Raw genomic sequence first — 20,376 nt, 5'->3', positions numbered from 1 at the left:
GATGGTGGTTGGAACATTGGAATATTTATCGATGGTTACTGGTAAACAACAAATTTTCATATGCCTAATTTGTGTTATAAATTCATCTTTTGGTCACCCCCGCGTCATATATTCACCCGCCAAGCAGTATTGTTGTGTTTTGGTTTAATATTCACACTGTAGCTATAGCCACAAGGGATATAACATCTCAGTTCCCAAAGTTGGTGGCGCATTAATTATGTAAGAAATGGTTAACATTTCATACGACCGCAATATCTATGGGCTGTGATGACCACTTACCGTCAGGTGGCCATATGCCAGTCCGTTGATATAGTCTACTAATGCCATAAAAAAAATCTGTACGTGTTGGTTGAAATAAAAACCACACGTGTATCCCCCAACGCCTATTGGAGTCACGTGGTTTAATAATATGTAATAAACTCTAATCCTCATTTTTTTTTTTTTTATATTAGAGGTGGCAAACGAGCAGGAGGCTCACCTGATGGAAAGTGACTACCACCGCCCATGGACATCTGCAACACCGGGGGGCTTGCAGGTGCGTTGCCGGCCTTAATAAAAAAAACTTATTAATATTTATATTTACTTATTTATTCCTCATAACGAAAGGAGGCCTTAACCAATCAATGGGACATTTATAGGATGTTTTTTACCTTTGAGCGAAAAAAGTTAAAAAAAGTTTTTAAGAAATCTATATTAATGATCTATATTAATTGTTTTGTTATGACTATATTTATAAAATTTTAAATTTTTACATATTGTAGTTAAGATGTCATCCGTGCGCGATCAGAGTGGAATGCGACCTTTTGGAACTAAGAAACTCGCGGTCCGCCCGCACACCCGGTAGCTATAGCATCAATCATCATTTTAGAATTTAATGATATTACGATTATTTTAGTAATTAAATTAATAATGAGAGAGAAGTAAAATTTTAATAATCAATATGTATAGTAGGGAACTAAAAATTTATCATCTGTTTTAAAGCGGGTACAAACATAAAGTAGTTACACGGTATATAAGTTCGCGAAATTACTCATCGAGCCATAAGTACGTATATTTGCTCCTGTGTCCATCACCCCTCTAAGAAACAAAAATAAGTTACCACTACTTGGTGGTAGGGCTTTGTGCAAGCCGTCTGGGTAGGTACCACCCACCCATCAGATATTCTACCGCCAAACAACAATACTCAGTATTGTGTTCTTGTTTGAAGGGTGAGTGAGCCAGTTTAACTACAGGCACAACGGACATAACATCTTAGTTCCTTCTGTTGGTGGCGCATTGGCGATGTAAGGAATGGTTTATATTTCTTACAACGCCATTGTCTACGGGTAGTGGTGACCACTTACCATCAGGTAGCCTATATGCTCGTCCGCCAACCTATACCATAAAATAAATTAAAAAAAAATAAGTTGGTCCTCCTCCTCTATGATGTTTGTGTAATCTGACAAACGTTATGACCATCATATCATTCATTTATTTTCTTGTGCTAACATGAATAACGGGTCACGTATGATGGTCAGTGAGACCTGAAGACCAATTCAACTTATTTATATCAGTAACGATAAAATCCCGATTATATTCCGATCGATCATTTTAGTTATATTTAATACAACTTTACCTTACCTTTTATAACGGTAATCTTGATCGAAAAAACTTAAAATAAATATATATAATTCTACATAATATGGCACCTTCGGTTCAATATTTTTCTGAGTAATTCAATGTAGTATTTATTACCTTTTTCTCTTACACTATACGAACCGCCAGAATATTTTTGCAAACCGTCTAACGATTTTTATACGCACGTGCGCAAATCGCGATGCAACTGTTCTGTCGCCTAATAAATCAGTGCGAGGCGAGATATTGTGCTGAATCGACTTGTGACATTTTTCTCCGCAAAGATATGACTGGGGGTATAAGATCTGCGCGACGCTTATTCGTCTGTAACGAACAATCAAGAAATGTCAAAGAGTCAACAACGTACCCAACTCTTAATAAATTTAATCACCAATCCATACTTAATAAATCTGTAGAGAGGTCAATTCTGTACATGAAATATATTTCCAAAATAACTATCAGAGGGTGATTAAGGATAGATACTGATGCCATAAATTCAATCAGTAAAATTTTTGTCTGTCTGTCTGTATAACCGTTATAGAAACAAAAACTACTCGACAGATTTTAACGAAACTAGGTACAATTATTTTTCATACTCCTGAGCTGGTTATAGTATACTTTTCATCACGCTACAATCAATAGGAGCAGAGCAGTGAAGGGAAATGTTGGGAAAACGAGAAGAGAAGTTACTCCATTTTTTAAGCTTCCGTCGCGTGTACAACCTTAATGGTTAAAGCTACACATAAATCATGTATGACGGAAATGTTCTCCTTAAAATTATATAAAAAATATCCCACGACAGCATATGTCTATCTTTTATGGTTGACTCACAATAACACGTGTAACTCCCGATAGCTTAGCAGTTCGAAGCTTTCTGATTATGTGTCTACTCCTACGTCTATAACACTCTCAGTCATCCCTAATTAAAAAAGTTAACAGTATTAACTATTCCATAAAAAAGAATCATAGAAATCGGTATAGAGAGAGGCTAGCTTAGAGGCTAGCGAGTCACCTAGCGAGTAGCTTCGTAAAACGACCATTCTCGAACGTTCGTAAATCGGTCGCCGCCATCGAACTTCATACAATTTTTGCCTGTTGATGGGAATAGACGTTCAGAGCGTTTGTCCTTATTGACAGACAATACTTAATTGATACTAACAAACCGTGCTTATCAGCGCGACTTTTAGTCTTTGATAATTTATTTTTAGATTCCTTTTGTTGTTATTTAATAAAATAGGTATTAGTTATTTTGGTAGTGTATAAATATTTGTTCAAATTACAAATCCATACTTACATACTTACTTACTTACTAATATTATAAATGCGAAAGTAACTCTGTCTGTCTGTAAAGAGTGATTTTGGAAATTCTACCCCTAAAGGCGTAAAATAGGGGTTGAACGTTTGTATGGAAGTCCGTCATTTTTTAAGATAGAAACATGAAACTTTATTTTTGGGATACTGATAAAAAATGCGTAGATACGTATTTAAGCGTTTCTAGATATTTTACGCCTAAGGAGAAAAATTGGGTTGACATTTCGTGTATAGGATAGTCTGGAAGGTCATTTTTTAAGTTAGAAGCAAGAAACTTTATTTTTGTGCCACTGATTATAAATGAGTTGATACGTATTTAAGCATTTCTGAATATTCTACCTTAAGGGCTGAAATAAACACCAATGTGGTGGTCAAAAAGGTCATACATTAACGTAATATTTTAAGTTAATTTGTAAATATATTCATATTCTACGCGAGCAAAGCCGCGAGCAAACAGCTAATCATAAATAACTTATGAACTCTATCATAGGGTCTCTATGATCGTGAAGAAATAAAATAAATTCCCCATTCACCAAAGCCATGACGACATCAATTTTTTTTTACGTCACACGTATGTTACGTATGACGTAAAAAATGACGCATCAGACAATCCACAAAACAAACGAAAAAATCTATATCTTTAGGCCCGAAGACGTAGCGTTAACCATGCGCAGACGCTTTTAAATATCGAACTGGCCAGTGGCCACTGAGTAGTGGATTTACGACTATCGATATCCTAAAAACCTACGTAAAGCATCCTGTACACGTTAGACTAGTGCGTCCGGCCGATATTGCACCAATGAAATTGAATGTCTTGGAATTTGGCATTACCCGTTTGATTTATCTTTATCGGCCGTCTGTCGTTAATACATATGTCTATATCACGTGCTCATATTATCTAAATGTTCATAAAAGTAAACTGACATAAAAATCCATGGACGGGTTCCCAGCATGATCAGTTTGATGTAAAAAAAAATCTAACCAGAACAAAGTTTTTTAACTGAATTCGCACGGTACACTCCTGAAACTTGGAGATAGGCTGACAAAAGTGTTCGACTTCAGCTGCTGGTGAGAATTGTTTGACAGAAAAAGCCAATAATTTATTAATTGCCCGACTTCTAATTTATTATTGCCACGACAAGTCCCGGGACTTGATCTTTAAATCCTGGGTCGGGTGTTATAACTTAACTTCTAAATCTACAAATCAAACAAGAATTAAGTTATTTATTACATAATATATAGCGAAAGGGACTTCCTTTCGGTTTTATCGGGTACGGGAAGTTAAGCCGTTATAATATGATTGCTCACAGGCGTATTTACCATGTGGCTAAGAGTACACGTTCCCGGTGTGACAGACAACTACAAGAATCATTCGCCTTCCATTTTTGTTACTTTTTAATTTGACTTTTCTAAAGGAACTTGAAGAACATAATCCATGTTACTCTAAAACTCATTATTAGCTACCTACCTACCTCTTAATAAATCATCTAAATTTTTAGGGACGATTCTTAAAATACGCACCTCTGATTGCTAGAGAAACATAAAAACTTGCCTCCAATTACCTTATTTATATTTACCCTGCCTTTATTTCAATTCAATCGATTAAACGTAACAGAAAATTCATCTGTTTTGAAATGTATATTACTCGGAATCGTACTTTTAGTAGCCCTTGTTGTATATTGAAATAATAATAAAACGTGATGTAAGTCAATACGTGTATTGTATACAACTGCAATAATCCATCCAACAATCCTTATTTAAAGCCTAACGCAGAATAAGACAAACACCAAAACAATTTATGCTCTTATTGCGATTATATATATACATATATTTATATTGGCTTTACGTCAGCCGAACGTGTACTGGAGGCTTTATATATAATATTAGCTTTTGACAGATTCAGTCACAATCAGGTCGTCATTGAATACGCAGTGCAGTGTATGAGTAAAACGAACTGAGTACAGTAGTGTTATGTGGAAAAAGCTACAACATAACAAAATATTTCGTGAACACAAAAAAATATGAAATTATACTACACAATGGATAAAATTATATTGACCTCTTCGTATTTTTTAGTCTTACTAATCACAGGATTCTGCCGTAAGTCTAAATTTATTTAATAATATTTCAATGTTACTTTATTCTCATAGATCAGGTTTTCCTGTTCTCACATTGTTAGTGCATTATAATGTCCACATAAACCAGTAAATATGTACGTAATCTTGCTCTTTATTTATATTATAATAATTATATTTTTAAATATTTTTAATTTGCAAATTAGTAATTCAATAAACGGGTTTAATATTCATAAACTAAATATTTAACAATATTGTATATAAATAGATTGTATGTGTGTGTAATGAAATACATGTTCGGTATATTATGGCGATACATTCGAATTAGGAAGTTATATTAATATACTTTAAAGTAATAGTGGACAGGAAATTGTCAATAAACAATATTTATAAAGGTTATATTACATATCAACTGGGATTAATACTTATTTCTAGAGGCCAATTCTACTTATTTAAAATGTTGAAAGGCTAAAGTTCAGTGATGATACATTCAGATTTTAATTAAAGTCCAGTATTGAATAGTTCCCTTAAAGCCAAACCTCTGCTGAACAATTACAGGATTGAAACACAACCATTCAAATGTACTATAGCTGCAAAACTAAGCAATTTGATGATCTTTTTTGTTATTATAGAATACTATATAAATAAAATATATTTTTAATGTAATTACAACTTATAATTATTTGCTTATATTTTACGTACTTCTAATATAATTGAATTAAATTATATAGGGACAAGACCATTTGCATAAAAATTTATAGTTGTCGAAATATGTGTCACGGTAAAGTTCAGCTTTTAGCGCAACTGAGAGCCATTAAATTAAGAATTTTAAAGCCCTTAAAAATTAGTAAAATAAAGTTTTGTGACATATGTTGAATGACAATCAAAACATTACCAAATTTTAACATGACATTTATTTTTTATTATGACATTTTCCATATTATATTTAAGTTGAAAACAAAAAAAAGAAACAGATCTCTCAAAGGGATGATTTAACTAATTTTAATATTGTCTGTCATGGCAGTCACTATCAAAGAGTAGCTAACTAAACTGCAAAATGCACAAATAAAAGGATATAAGATATTTTCCCACTTTCATACTATAAACCGTTGGGGGCTATTACTCAGAGAGAGATGCAGGCTAAATCTTTATCTGAAGATATAAATACATTATATATTAAAACTACCTAATCACTACAAATTCCATATAAAACTTACATAAACCTGAGTCAATGTTATTTAGATGATATTTATATAAAGACAATGAAGAATTTTACAATATCCAACTCTTGTGATTTCAATTCAATGTGAATTTACTTTAAATAAACAGAAAACTGAATATCACATAATTTTATCAATTAATCATTTCATACAATAAATTTCTATAGAGATTTAATTTTGCATTTATCGAATTGGGTTATTTTTTCAAAATTAGTAGTCATGAAATATTATTTAATTTAATGAGATAAATGAAATTATACATATAAAAAATTAATATTAAAATAACTTATATGTATATATAAAACTTATATACTTCCTTAGGTGTTCAGTTTTTGTAAATAGCTGACAAAATAATGAAATTTTGTATTGTATACAATACTGCAAATGCATAATCTAGTAGAATGTAAGATCATGCTATTTCTAAATAAGCTTAGGTGACAGTTAGGTCAGATAAAAGGTAATTGCAAAAATAAATTCATACAACGTTTTAATTACTGAAGTTCAAACAAAATTCAAAACTGCTTCTATCAACCCTATATTAAGCCTTTATTTTGCCATCTTATTCAGAAAAACTCCAAATTGACTAAAGTGGAGTGCCTAGAGCATTAAAAACATACAAACCTCGGTCTTTCGTTACAGTGTAAGTAGTACATTTAGTTAAGTGTAGTACATTTAATTTATTTTTATATTTTTTTATTTAACTTGAATTGACCTTCAATCATCTATCAATTATGTCATTCTTTAATATGAATTTCAGTTTTATTAATCATATTACCTTATTACCACACGAAGAAATAAAAAATCTTCAACAGAAGTTCAACAGTTATCTTTTTTCAATTAAATAATTAAAATGCACTAGAGAATTTTTGGTAAACTTTGAAAGTTATAGTATAAAAAAGAAAATGCCACCTCAACCAAAAAAAACCCTTAACCGTAACCATTTTCCGAGGTAAATACCCCTGGTTGCTCCACTACATATTTACTTTTGTGAAACATATTTTAAAAATTACCAAAGAAACTGTACTGTACATTTTGTTTTATTAGTGTTTAAAACCTATTATTTATTATAAACCAATCTAGTATCAGAGAGTTGTCAGTGTCGATTTTTTTTTCTCTAAATAAAATAAAGTAATAAAATATCATCATCAATCAATAGAATACCACATATATAAATATACTTATCACCGTGAAAAAGTTTGTCTTGTTTGTTTGTCATTAATAAAGAAAATATGCTAAAATTGCACCTTGTGGAACCCCTATTTATAGCCCAGAGGCAACCCATAAGGCATTGTATAATAAAACGAAAAAATGCCTCAGTTCTTTCATGTTTATGTATCTTTCAAGCAATAAGAGAGATTTACCTTTACTACAATAATGTTCAAGCATATTTATGAAACCTTTTAGTGCAAAACTTAATTGTTTAGCTAAACTACAAAACCTTTTACTTTTCAAATACATTTGCCACTTGTCATTTTGACTTCACATATATCAATTACTTTACCATACCTTTTATTTGCGAGGCTTTAAACTTGCCACAGACTCTTAATTCTTTTTTTTTTTGTGTTATTAACAAGAAAATGAAATCTACATTTTTGACAGATCCAATCGCCTGCATCCATTTTAATTTACTGACTTAGAATGTAACAAGTGTAACATACATATTATATAATCTCTCTAAAATTCAATTTGTACGTTTTCAATAATATTTCATATTTATATTCCAACCAGATATAGTGTGAACTTAAAACAAACAATAAATTACCCATAAATAACATTAATTAAACTACCAATTTAATAGAAATAAAAACTCTTTCAGAAAATAATGAAGTTGGTGAACCTTGCGAAACAAAAATCTATAACGGAACATGTGTTATATTACAAAACTGCATTTCAGCTATGGCTTTGGTACAGATCAGAGATATCAAAACCTTAAGGATCTTATTATGTGGATTCAGTGACAAACAACCTAAGGTAAAATTAATAATTATCTGTTTATAAAATACATATTTTAATAATTAAAGAGACATAAACAATGAAAATAAATAATATGAGAAATCAATTTCAGGTTTGCTGTCCTGCATCAGGAAATACTATAACATTCAATAATAAAACCGATGAAACTGCGACAAGTAGACCTAAAAAGCCTGAAACGAAATTGGACGAATTGACAACGAAGATTCCAGAAACATATACAGATCCATTTCCAGATCGAAAAGTTTGTGGTCAAGAGAAAGCGACTGATAAAATCGTTGGTGGAACTATCGCCGATCTTGATGAGTTTCCTTGGATAGCCCGCATCAGTTACTCAAGTGGTAAGTTGAATAATTACCATAGATTATCATGACCTGACAAAAACAGACAATTTTTGTACTTAACAGTAGACGGTAATTCGATCTGACTGATTTCGATCGAATTAATAACCTACTTAATTATACATTTCATTTTCAGATATGGAAAACAAATTAATTTTCGCTTGTTCAGCATCGCTTATTACGGATCGTTATCTTGTAACTGCTGCTCATTGCGTCCAAAGTGGCAAACCGTTGATTCCGTAAGTTCATAAAATTTTTTTCAATCAAATACGTCATTAGGCATAATTTAAATTATTTATTAATTATTCTTATAATTTCAGGGTAAGCGTGCGTTTAGGTGAATGGGACGAACAAACAGAAAAAGATTGTAACGATGATGATTGTAACGATTCTCCACCGGTTGATATCAAAATAAGTAAAATCATATCTCATCCAAACTTCAGCAAAGATAATGTAACGCATGATGACATAGCTTTGATACAATTAGAGAAACCAGTCAAATTTACAAGTAAATATTTTGTAATATCTATCGTATGTATAAATGAAATCTATATTATTAATCTAATCTATTTTCTTTTCTTAACAGATTTTATTCAGCCAGTATGTTTACCTACTACCGAATATATCATGATGCAAGACTATGTGCATGAAAGCTCTTACTGGGTAGCAGGCTGGGGCTTGACAGAATTCGGTAATTAATTAAAATCTTATGATATATTTTTTATGATTTATAGTAGTTAAACTTAAGCTTCTGAAACATTATTTGTATACTTTTCAAATTACGAATGATTGATATACGTCCTGGAAATACCAAATAGAAACTTAAAAACATTCCGAAAATTGAGTATTGCCAACGTTAATATCATAATTAAAGAATATGATGCTAATAAAAATTATTAGAGATCCTAAAAATAAATATCATAACTTTCATTTCAATTACAGGATCCACATCGCCTATTAAACGTAAAGTGAAGTTGGAAGCTGTACCCTCAAATACATGTAAGGGAATATTAAAAAACTTCCCGGAAACATCATTTCCAAAGTTGATATGTGCTGGTGGTAGACAGGGAATGGACAGCTGTAAAGGTGATTCCGGTGGACCACTAGTTAGAGAAGTTATGGAAAATTACCAAAACAATTGGTACCTGTTTGGAATTACTAGTGTTGGTGCCACCAAATGTGGTACTGAAGGTATACCTGGAGTGTACACGAGGGTCAGCAGATACATGGATTGGATAAGAGAAATTGTTGCTACTTGAGTACAAAATGAAGTGTCAAGCGAGTTGACATAGATTTACAGCCAATAATATAGATAATGACAGGAGTAACAATTTAGAAACTACTTTGACCTTGAATTGACATGCTATTATTGAGATATAAATATTTGTGGTATTGAACATATATATATATATATTTTCGATGACTTTGAATTTGGGTGAAGTTTTTGAAACTGGAAGTGAAATTAAAGTGGTTAAAAGTTTTTAAGTGAAATAGTGTTGTATTTAAAATAATAATATATTAATCAAGAACTTTTGTAGTGCATATAAATTGCAAATCATATTTAAAATATGTAAACTAAGGTTTGTTATCTTTACTCCTGTCATTTGAATATAGTATATATATATTACTAATTTGAGTCCTATTAGATGTAGAAGTGACGAATGGTAAAATCTAAATTGACACTTAGAATTGAATGGGGTATTCTAGTATGTTTGAAAAAGTATTTCGAAATGTTGATTTTCCTAATAAAAAACCAAAAAAAAAATGATTTCGGCAAAATTTTATGGCAAGAAAGGTGTTTAACTTTTCTAGCCATAAAATTAAATGAAATTTTAAACCGAAAAAACGCTGTCAGTGATTTTAGTGACGTCATATTGATAAAAACAACAGTCGTGTATGTAAGACCGGCACTTATTCAACGTTAACGGTTATAAATATGTGGTGTTTATTGGGATAATAACGAATTACAATCGCTATCTTAGCATCTATTTGTACAATTACTAGCATTAAAACTCCAGAAAAGTTGTTTATCAATGATATTGGAATGAGGAATGTTTGGTTGGAAAACGAAAACCGAGATCCTTATGAACTAAACGTCGTTGTATTTATGTGAAGATCATTTCAATACAAGTAAAACCCCCTGATTAAATCTAATAATGCTTTACCTTTTTTCGTATGAATAAAGTTGATGGTAACATAATTTACTGTGAAATTTGATAGATATGTACCTAGATGTTTACACTGAACTGAGAATTTTTGCCTATATGACGTCTCAACATGGCGGCTCGTGTTTTAGATCACGTGATATACAGATTAAAAATGACGCATTTTAATTATAATATACTAAAACTAATGTGCTTTTATGATTCAAAATCGGAATATTTAAGTATATTTCTACATGCATTTTAATTTTTATCAAATTTCATAATTTATTTTTCACTACCGAAAGTACCCTATTATATGAACAATGTCTGTGTTAAAAAAGACCATATTGCACTTATTTAGATAAAATGTGGTAGGGAACAGTGATGTCAATAGTTGGTGTCGATGGTGGACAAATAAAGTCATTGAACAGTATTATATAGGTTAAGTTAGGTTAATGTATAAATTGTATTATAAATAACTTTAAGCCATTTTATGTAAGATATAAATATTAAAATAATTAAAAAGTTACCATGGCAATAATAGTTCTTCTATACATTATATAATACATTGTTTTATAAAAAAATAAATTATTTATGAAATTGAATATTTATGTATTTATTTTAGATTTTAAACTTTACCCTTCTAAATGTTTTGAAAGAATTTACTATGAAGCACAAAGTGTCCAACAAATATCAACATTTATAACCAGTTGGTTAACTGTTGCACTATCTATTATTAAACTTATTTTTGGCGGTTTAACGGTCCGTGGTTCTTAACGTAGTAATGTGTAACAACATTTTATCGATATATTTATTAACATTTCTATTTTTCTAATATATCGTTAGTTAGTTTTACTGCCATTTCAATCCCTTTATTTTCACTAACTGATCCGTGTTAAGCATTTTTATGGAGAATAAATTGTATGAGACTGCATTATTTGTCAAAAAAACACTTCAATACTCCAAAATTCTATATGATGTAAAACCACTTACGATCTAGCTGTACGAACCGCGATACTCGGACACTAAAATTACGCAATGATTGCATATATCTCAGATATTTACAGTGTATATAGATGTGTGACTAGAGTCCGACCGAAAGTCGATTTATGGCCGAAGTTAAAGTCAATCCAGCTATCACCCTAAAACCTTCCGAAACCGAAACCGAAGGTTTAATAACCATAAAAAATCTATTCTAGATTGGCTAAAATTGAACAAAACAATGTTTTCTAAAGTTTATCGGGACTATATTAACAACTTGACGAGACGATTAAAATCACCTTACATCTTTACAACAATAATAACGTATCGCAATAATGAGAATTTTAATATTAAGTACCTAAAAATTAATTTAACAATCACAATGACTTTAATTTTTTCTAAAGTATAATAATGGTATGAAACTTTACTAGATATTCTATAAAAAAATTGTCAACTTTGTTCAACTAAACAAATAAATATAAAGAATAATTTGGTACAATATAAATCCGGCTTTTAACAACATCAGATTATAACCGTTTAATTTATCATTCAATTACATTATCGAAGCTCGCTACAGAATATTCGTACTTAACCTTCTCAAGAACTTGTAATTAAAGTTACATTGATTAAATAATCATAAATGCGCGTATGAAGTTATTTTGTTTCTGCTGGTGCACACATTGCGCTCTCGTGCTACAGTACCAGTTCAATCGACGTTTACTTGGGCTTCGATCAAAACTGGCCCCTTTTGACCAATGCCAAAGTTTTGGTCAAAAGTTGATTTTTGACCGGAGATAGCCAAACCCGAAGATTCGGCTGAACACTAGTTCTAACGGTAACGTATCTTTTATATTTAAAACAACAATGATCCGATAATTATATATAGAAGGTAATAGAACACGTTTATTCTCTTTCCAAGCTATCTATAGCTTCGTCGCCTTCGTACAATTGTGAACGGTTATTTCTCTTTGTATTTTCAATTTTGTCCAAATATTTCAATAAATCGCCACAAAACTCGGACGATATACTAGGGTTCGGAAAATTGTAGGATTTGCTTTTTCGCGTGGTTCTTTTTTTACTCGGACTTTTTCTTGGTGAAAGTTGAATAGAATCGACGGTGGTTGCGCCAGATCGTGGTGCATAATACCTCTCGAATAACATGGGCTGCTGTTGCACTCTACCATACATTAATTCCATTTCGTGGAGAAACTCTTCTCTTCTCATTCTCTCCTCATCACGCCTAGTCTGTAGCCGCATCGCGATATCCTGTTCGTGGCTATTGAAAAATGAAAAGATATTGTTTGAAATAAGACCATTATTACAGGCAAGTTATTTGGAAAATATAATGCTTACTTATTTTTGACTAAATGCCAAGCGGGATTAGCCCGTAGCACGCGGTCACGATTCTTTGTCTCAGCTCGCTTGCGTTGATCAGCTAAATGTCTAGCAGCTTCTACTTCAAATTTTCTCCTAACAGCTTCTGCTCTTAATAAAGCAGCCAAATTGGATCTCCCTGCAGCAATTCCTTTTAAGTCCAAAGCGGTATATGCTTCAGTTTTATCGAATATTGTATTATTCTTTTCTAAGCTGTCATCGCCACTGTAACTAGAATGTTGGGAAATTTTCTTTGATATATCGTTTATCTAAAACAAAATATAAAACAGTAAATTCATACAAAGATTACAAACTTAAACTAATAATAATAATAAAAACAACGTAATTAATATTCTTCTTTAGCGCTTTTTAGTTTGCAAACCTTTTTAGAAGCTCTTTCAGCTGTGTTAAATCGGAAAGGTCTAGGACTTGTCGTTATGAAGTCGTCTTTATAGTGTTTAGTTTTTCTTTTATCTTTCGTCGGACTTGTCGATCTGTTTTTGTCTGACGAAGAAACTGAGGGTACTGCAGGTGACGGATCGATGGGAAGATCACTGTGTGCTGCAGGCGTGGATAATCGACTTCGATCGCGTAAAGCGGTACTACCTGGCAAACTAGAATTACGTAACATTTCTTCCGCGCGTATACGACGATTCATGTTGCTGGAAATAGTAAAAACAAAATTAGTGCGTTCAAAATTATTTTCAAAATAATTTCACATACGTAAACTTCTCACCGAAAGAAGGTATCTTCTTTATTTTTTTCATAAAAGTAATTAGAAAAAAGATTCTTAGGCACAGGACGGGCACGGAAGCGTTTCTTCTTCTTACATTTCAGTAAAATATTTGCAGTTCTTGCGCACATACCACCTGCACCGGTTTCTTCTTTTTTAGTAAAACTGAATGGTCTCATTTGCGCCCTTAGCTCTGCTTCACTATTTATCTTCGTTATTGCTCGTCTGTTAAATAGATGACTTTAGTTAAAGATAAAGTCCTAAATCAGTTTTTAATGAGTGAGAATGAAAAGTGAATTTGTTTATTTGCTCCCTTACGCTTTCACGTCCAACTACTCAATTGGTCATGAAATTTTGCATACACGTTTTTGTTACTCGAGTTGTTACACCATCCAGCCAAAACCGGTCGAAAACTAGTATTTTATAAAAAAAAGTACCTTGTAACGTGTCACAAGTAAAGACCTCATTACATCTTGCATTTACTGGCATGTTTTAAATTTTTACTCTCTCCCTTAACTTTGACTCTCGCCCTCATAATTTTACATCGATGGTACAAGGTACTATGTCAGAACCTTTCAGCAGGCGAACAACAATAAAGTAGAATTTTATCACAATTGATTCAATATAGAACATCAATACGCGAAAGACAACAAAAATCAATGATGTCAATATATAAAGACCGTAAAAATAATAAGTTACGGTCATTAAAAGACTTATAACTTAAAAATAAATTAAATGTTATCATCGTTAGGGTTTTTTAACAATTAAATTATAATTAGATTTTAAATACTTTACGCGACATAAAAATAATCCTCTTATAATTGTAGAACTTAAGTTTTAAGCGTTCGTCATAAAACATAAAAAAAGTTTTATTACATAAAATATATTGATTTACCTAATAATAAAAATAATAGCTTGGACTATTGTTTACTATTAAATATACCTACTAATATTAACAATAATTTTGGGTAGAGAATCATGATTATATTTATATTTTGGCTAAAATATCACATATACACATATGATACCTACATAATATAGACGACCTCTACATGTACAACTTTTAAGATAATTATGATAAACGAATGTATCGTAACAGTGTACGTTTGGATGTGTGTGTGTGTGTGTGTGTGTGTAGTATGTAGTACATTAAACAAGATTACTGGGTTTTTCCAGATTTGTATGTATACTATTTAAATGTGTTGGAGTTGCAATCAGAATAACAGGATGTGGTCAACCAGACCGATTACATTTTGATTTTTATCGAACGAGTTGATTTACCTGACTTCGTCTCATTTTTTTGGTATAAGTAAATTATACGAAAATAACTGCTTTTATAAATTTTCCATTCGATTATCACAATCTATCAGATTAGAACTGGCTCATAAAAATCGAAGCAAAAAATATTATGTAAGAAACAAATGACGACTGACGACGAACGCGTCGCTCGCTACTAAATACGTATCTATTTACCTATACGGATGCATGTCTTGCATAGTCTTACAATTATATTACTATAAGTAATACCTTATACTAGTACTATAAGTCAAGTACGAGTAGTACCTAATGACCACAAAATGTATCATTTAAATTTGAAATGAACTTCAAGGTGAACTTCATAGCAGACAGACAGAATGACATATTTATTTATTGATCAGAAAAATATGTCTACATAATATATAATACATGTAATCAGTGCGCCTCAACAGTCCCGGCCCTAACTCTTGTATAAGATTTTTTCAGCTTTAGCTGATCAGAGTCCGAGGAATAACAAAAAAACGAAACCGACATTTCACCATTCGATAGTGTCGCTAATAAGGATCAAATTCTGGAAAGTAGTGAAATACGGCATAGTAAAGGGAAATGATGAATTGTAGTGCAATGTTTTTGATTCCTACGCTATCCGTACGTTGTTCGAAAGTAAGGTCAATTTAATTTTCTCAACACATGTCCACGCTGTCTTTCTAATGTTCTAATTTTAACTTTTTATTGTTTTACTTGATGGTAGGGATTTGCGCAAGCCCGTCTGGATAGGTTAGTATATATAATAATATATCTATAGTATTAATGTATTCCAGTTTGAAGGATAGATCAGCCAGTGTAACTGCAGGCGAAAAGGACATAGCATATTAGCTCCAAAAGTTGGTGATGCTTTGATGGATGTATTTAAGGAACGACTTTGGTAACTACTTACCATAATGGGTCACCCATTTGTCCATCCGCATAACTATTACAATAATAAAAACTCTTCATAGTATAGCCGTTTATATAACAGTTATAAATTTTGCGAAATACCAAATCAAATTGAAAATATTTAATTTATTATTTTAATTAGAAGAGGTATTATTTTTAATAAATTATCTTATTTAGTTGGCCTGATACAAAATACATACTACCTACATTGTGAGTGCGGTAAATTTACGTAACGAAAAGTCTTAATATGGCACGTGGCCGAGTTTTTAATCCATAAAATCAATAAACATAATTTGAGACTTGCAATGTGTAAAACTTTATAATCGCTATCAAAGTAGAGGGCATTGAGAAAAACGGGAAGAAAAATATTAGTCAATACAAGTTACTTGTCCCGAATTTGAACGTGTTTAATTAACATTTTACACCAAGCATCCTGCATTTGAAATATTTAGGTAGGTACTTAGATAAATATAACAATAGATAGCCATCGAGGCGCTATTAGGGACGCTCCCATTTTCACGTTTGCAAAATAAAAGCTTATTTTACTAAAGTGCCTGGCAAATCCAAGATTATTTGACTTACAAATAGTCACTTTGTCTGGGCTTAGAAACGTAGATACAGTGTTGCAATAGATGCATATTTACCGAAATATATAAACGCCAATTGTATTCTTCTCTTTTTTTAACCACAACAATTACCACAATATTTTGACTTGTCCATATAATAAAAAACAGACATATGTATAATGTCCCGGACTTTTCTGTAAACATTTTAAAGATAATGTGGAAATGTTTTTATCTCTTTTTAACTTACCTTTAACTCCAGAAACAATACACGTATAAAACTTCCATTTCAATATGTGAATATTGAAATGGAAGTTTCATACCCCCATATCAATGGGACCAATTATGTTATAGTCTATGATTTCGGAAAACCAAACAAATCAAACTTACCGCTATAATATTAATAAGATAAATCACCATAATACGTTAAATTCTAAGTCTAAATTTAAAGAATAACATTATGATAGAAATATACAATTACTCCATACCTAATTTACTGCAGTTATACAAAAACGATTAAGTCGATGATTACGAAATCATCAGATTTTTATTCTAGCTTTTATTTTCAGACTAATTTGACATTAATAATTAAGGTTAATAAATTTAATCTATAATATATTAGCAATACCTCATAGCTTGATCCTCTAATATCTTATCGTATAAAGGAATGCGGGACTCTATGGGAACAGGCTTCACCCGAAACCTTTTTCTCCCCCTTTTTTGATGAAGCATATCTTCCGACAGTGACTTCTGTAGACTTCTAAGTTCATTGACAATGCGGTTCTCTTCATCTCTTTAACCAAACAAAAAAATTTTTTAATTAAAATAATATATTAATTTTGTATTACAATTAAATTGAACGGCAATTAATTGTAAAGCTTGTTATAGGAATGGGGACGACATAGACTAAGAAATCAGAATCGAAACTGAGGCCGTTACATCATAAGACCCGTCTTATAAATCTGTTGTCTTTCCGTAAATCGTTTGGTATTGTAATACCCTATTAACAATAAATTGTTAAATAAGTGTTTATTTATTCATTACATTTACAAAAACGCAGCGCAGTACAGTTGCAATGCACGACGTACTTTATAAGATTAGTATTGGGGTTTTCCGATTATACCTACTGTACTTGTGAATCAGACCAAATAATTTCATTTGATCTGACTCACAAGTTTCACTAGGATTAAGATAGGATAAAGGATTTTCTTGATTCAATATACAAGCATTACTACATGATTGTCAAATTTAAAACTAGTGTGCTATAGGAATCTAAAGTACCTTTCCGTCATTTTGAATGGCTTCGGTATGGTAATACTTTTTCGACGACGTCGTACACTCGATCCCGTAGTTCTTGTTCGAAGAGGACTTGAGGGCATACTTTGCGTTCTATATAAATCGTCATCGTTTACAGTTCGGTTTCCTTCAAAATACTGCTCAAATTTTTCATCGATTTCAGCATTTTTATTTTCTACTTTATCATCATGCCAAGAAATAGAACATGCGGAATGATTACGTCTAGGTCGGCTTAATTTAGTATTACCTTTCACCGTTAATGTATTACCTTTAGTTGACTCCATTTGATCACTTTTTTCTACTACATTTTCAATGACAGTGTTATCTAATTTTCGGACTCCTCTTCTTGGATTTTTTGCTACATGATTTTTAGAAATATGTTCTATTTTGTCATTATTTCGGCTATCTGAGAGAATCGTTTCATTATAACGTCTTAAATTTGTCTCAGGACAAATATCTCTTTCTGATTTCACAAATATTTTATCGTCAATACCATCATCAATATGTTCAACAGCGATGCCAAGCATCAATTTTTTTTTCTCCCTTAAACTTTTCAAAGTTGAATAAAACTCGCTCTCTGATAAGTGATTAATATCATTATAGTCAGGAATACTTCGGTAAAAATCTTTTAATTTTTCAGCATCAATGTCAGCTCCTGTGACCGAACAAGACGTGGATGATTCAATCGAGCACTGTTCAGTTGTATTTTTTTCATTACGTTCGTACGCAGTTTTTGGCATTTTGCTAATAGGATCAAGTGGAACATTAATACAAGAATTCTTAAACACACTGCAACGATGCATAACGTTTTAATAACATAGTGATTCACAAAGTATCTGCATTAGAGGAAAACAAAGTATTTGTGTACTAAGACTGTTGTCACGGTAACAAAAAGCATACATAAACAGAAAATAACTCCTAGGTCAAGTAGATGAGTGTTACTGAGGAATCTATCTTTAATACTTATATTCTCATATTTTCAAAAATATTTTAATTTTTTTTTTTTTTTTTCAGTATTCTAATAATCCGAGCATCGTCCGTCGTTGGTCACCATTATCGCCAAATATTATTCATTACTTCAATCGCCTACCGCGACTAACCTTGGAGCTATGATATTTTGTGCCTTATGCCTGTAGTTACGCTAGCTCACTCTCACTCATTTATATTACAACACTATTACACTTAACTACTTATTTCCACTTTAATTTTACTACCAAAATTCCGAAAACAGTTTCACCATGTTCTGCCATGTTTTCGCAATCCATAGTGAATATCATAGATTAATCAAGCTCTCAACCAATGATATTGCGTCAATTTGCTGTAAAATGTTGTTTATTATATGTTTATTTGATTAATAACATATATTTGCGTTTAGAATATTTTTAGAGCTGAATTACAACATGCCATATCGTTTATGGTATATAGTACCACTTCCTCTCCGAGAAAACACCAGGATAACGATATACACACTTTATTTCTCACTACAATGAGTTATTTTATAGATACATTGAGTATTACAATTGAATCATATCGCAAACGAATTGAGTGTCGCACCGGATTCGTATCCCGCCAGTTTATGTCCATTTATTATTTTTAAATCAAACAACGAAACCAAATAACACACAGGGTAAAATTAAAAAAATAGTTAAAAAAAATAAAATATTGAATAGTTTTTTGTTGTAATTCAAAGCATCTGCCAACATCACATATCTTCTCTCCTGCCTCCATTGCACGTATCAGTAAAAGTTTTTCGTCAATACACAATGATTTTCTCTTACTCTAGCTAACTCTCTTTCTTTAACTAAGAATATGATAACGTATAGATAATCTAAGACTAATAACAACAGTCTACGAGTGCAAGTAATCCTAATTTGTAAACAAAAGAACAGATTTCTTAGAAAGTTCGGTATGTATGATGCCGACTGTTTATTACGGGCTAGGATAATAAAACGACTAAAGAATGTAAACATCTGCGCAATTTTTACTAATATTGGCAACTAAAACAGAACATTTTATTATTTCATTCTTCGTCGTTTTTGAGAGTGTGTGTAATGCTATATTTAGTGTATCATTGTATAGAAGACAAGTGGAACCAAGTGATTTCGACGCTTTCGGGAGTTTGTCGTTAAATCGAATAATGTTACATGAGTTTATGTATATAGAAACAGATGAAACTAATTATCGATATTAAAATAAATCATCAATAATGAATTATTTCATACATTATATACATCACATTAAAAAGGTCGAGATTATAAGAATATTAAGATATAAACATTTTACAACAAACATTTTAATAATGAATCGATAACTACGAGGGTTTGTTCTACTAACCGCTCACAACGACCAAAATATTCTTTCAATCGTTCCACATGACGACACTATGGTCGTGGTCCAAATATCACTAATAATGTAATTAATAAAAAAATATCCAAATGTAAAAGATATTTTGACTACATTTTAAAACATAAATCTACTAAAATGAAGTATAAACAAATTCACGGTCATTATTTGTAATGCTTACGTAAACGACTAAATATTAAAACGCTCCATAGTCTTG

At 31.5% G+C, this 20,376-nt stretch overlaps 2 protein-coding genes across 2 annotated transcripts; one reads left to right on the top strand and one right to left on the bottom strand.

The window, feature by feature from the left end:
• Positions 1–4,831: 4,831 nt before the first annotated feature.
• On the top strand, positions 4,832–9,923 carry LOC113399322 (CLIP domain-containing serine protease HP8-like). Its single transcript, XM_026638423.2, has 7 exons — positions 4,832–5,025; positions 8,037–8,191; positions 8,286–8,532; positions 8,669–8,771; positions 8,853–9,040; positions 9,119–9,223; positions 9,475–9,923. Exons 1-7 carry the CDS (start codon positions 4,947–4,949, stop codon positions 9,789–9,791), a joined length of 1,194 nt encoding a protein of 397 aa, XP_026494208.2. The 5' UTR covers positions 4,832–4,946; the 3' UTR covers positions 9,792–9,923.
• Positions 9,924–12,200: 2,277 nt separating this feature from the next.
• On the bottom strand, positions 12,201–18,732 carry LOC113399309 (protein FAM161A). The gene is made up of 6 exons (XM_026638400.2): positions 17,802–18,732; positions 17,149–17,313; positions 13,768–13,989; positions 13,414–13,693; positions 13,011–13,300; positions 12,201–12,933 (listed from the first exon to the last, which is right to left on the bottom strand). Exons 1-6 carry the CDS (start codon positions 18,617–18,619, stop codon positions 12,561–12,563), a joined length of 2,148 nt encoding a protein of 715 aa, XP_026494185.2. The 5' UTR covers positions 18,620–18,732; the 3' UTR covers positions 12,201–12,560.
• Between the last annotated feature and the right edge of the window lie 1,644 nt (positions 18,733–20,376).

Source organism: Vanessa tameamea, chromosome 19, assembly GCF_037043105.1.
Source record: "Vanessa tameamea isolate UH-Manoa-2023 chromosome 19, ilVanTame1 primary haplotype, whole genome shotgun sequence".
NCBI lineage: Eukaryota > Metazoa > Arthropoda > Insecta > Lepidoptera > Nymphalidae > Vanessa > Vanessa tameamea.
This window is presented reverse-complemented; position numbering and strand designations above follow the sequence as displayed.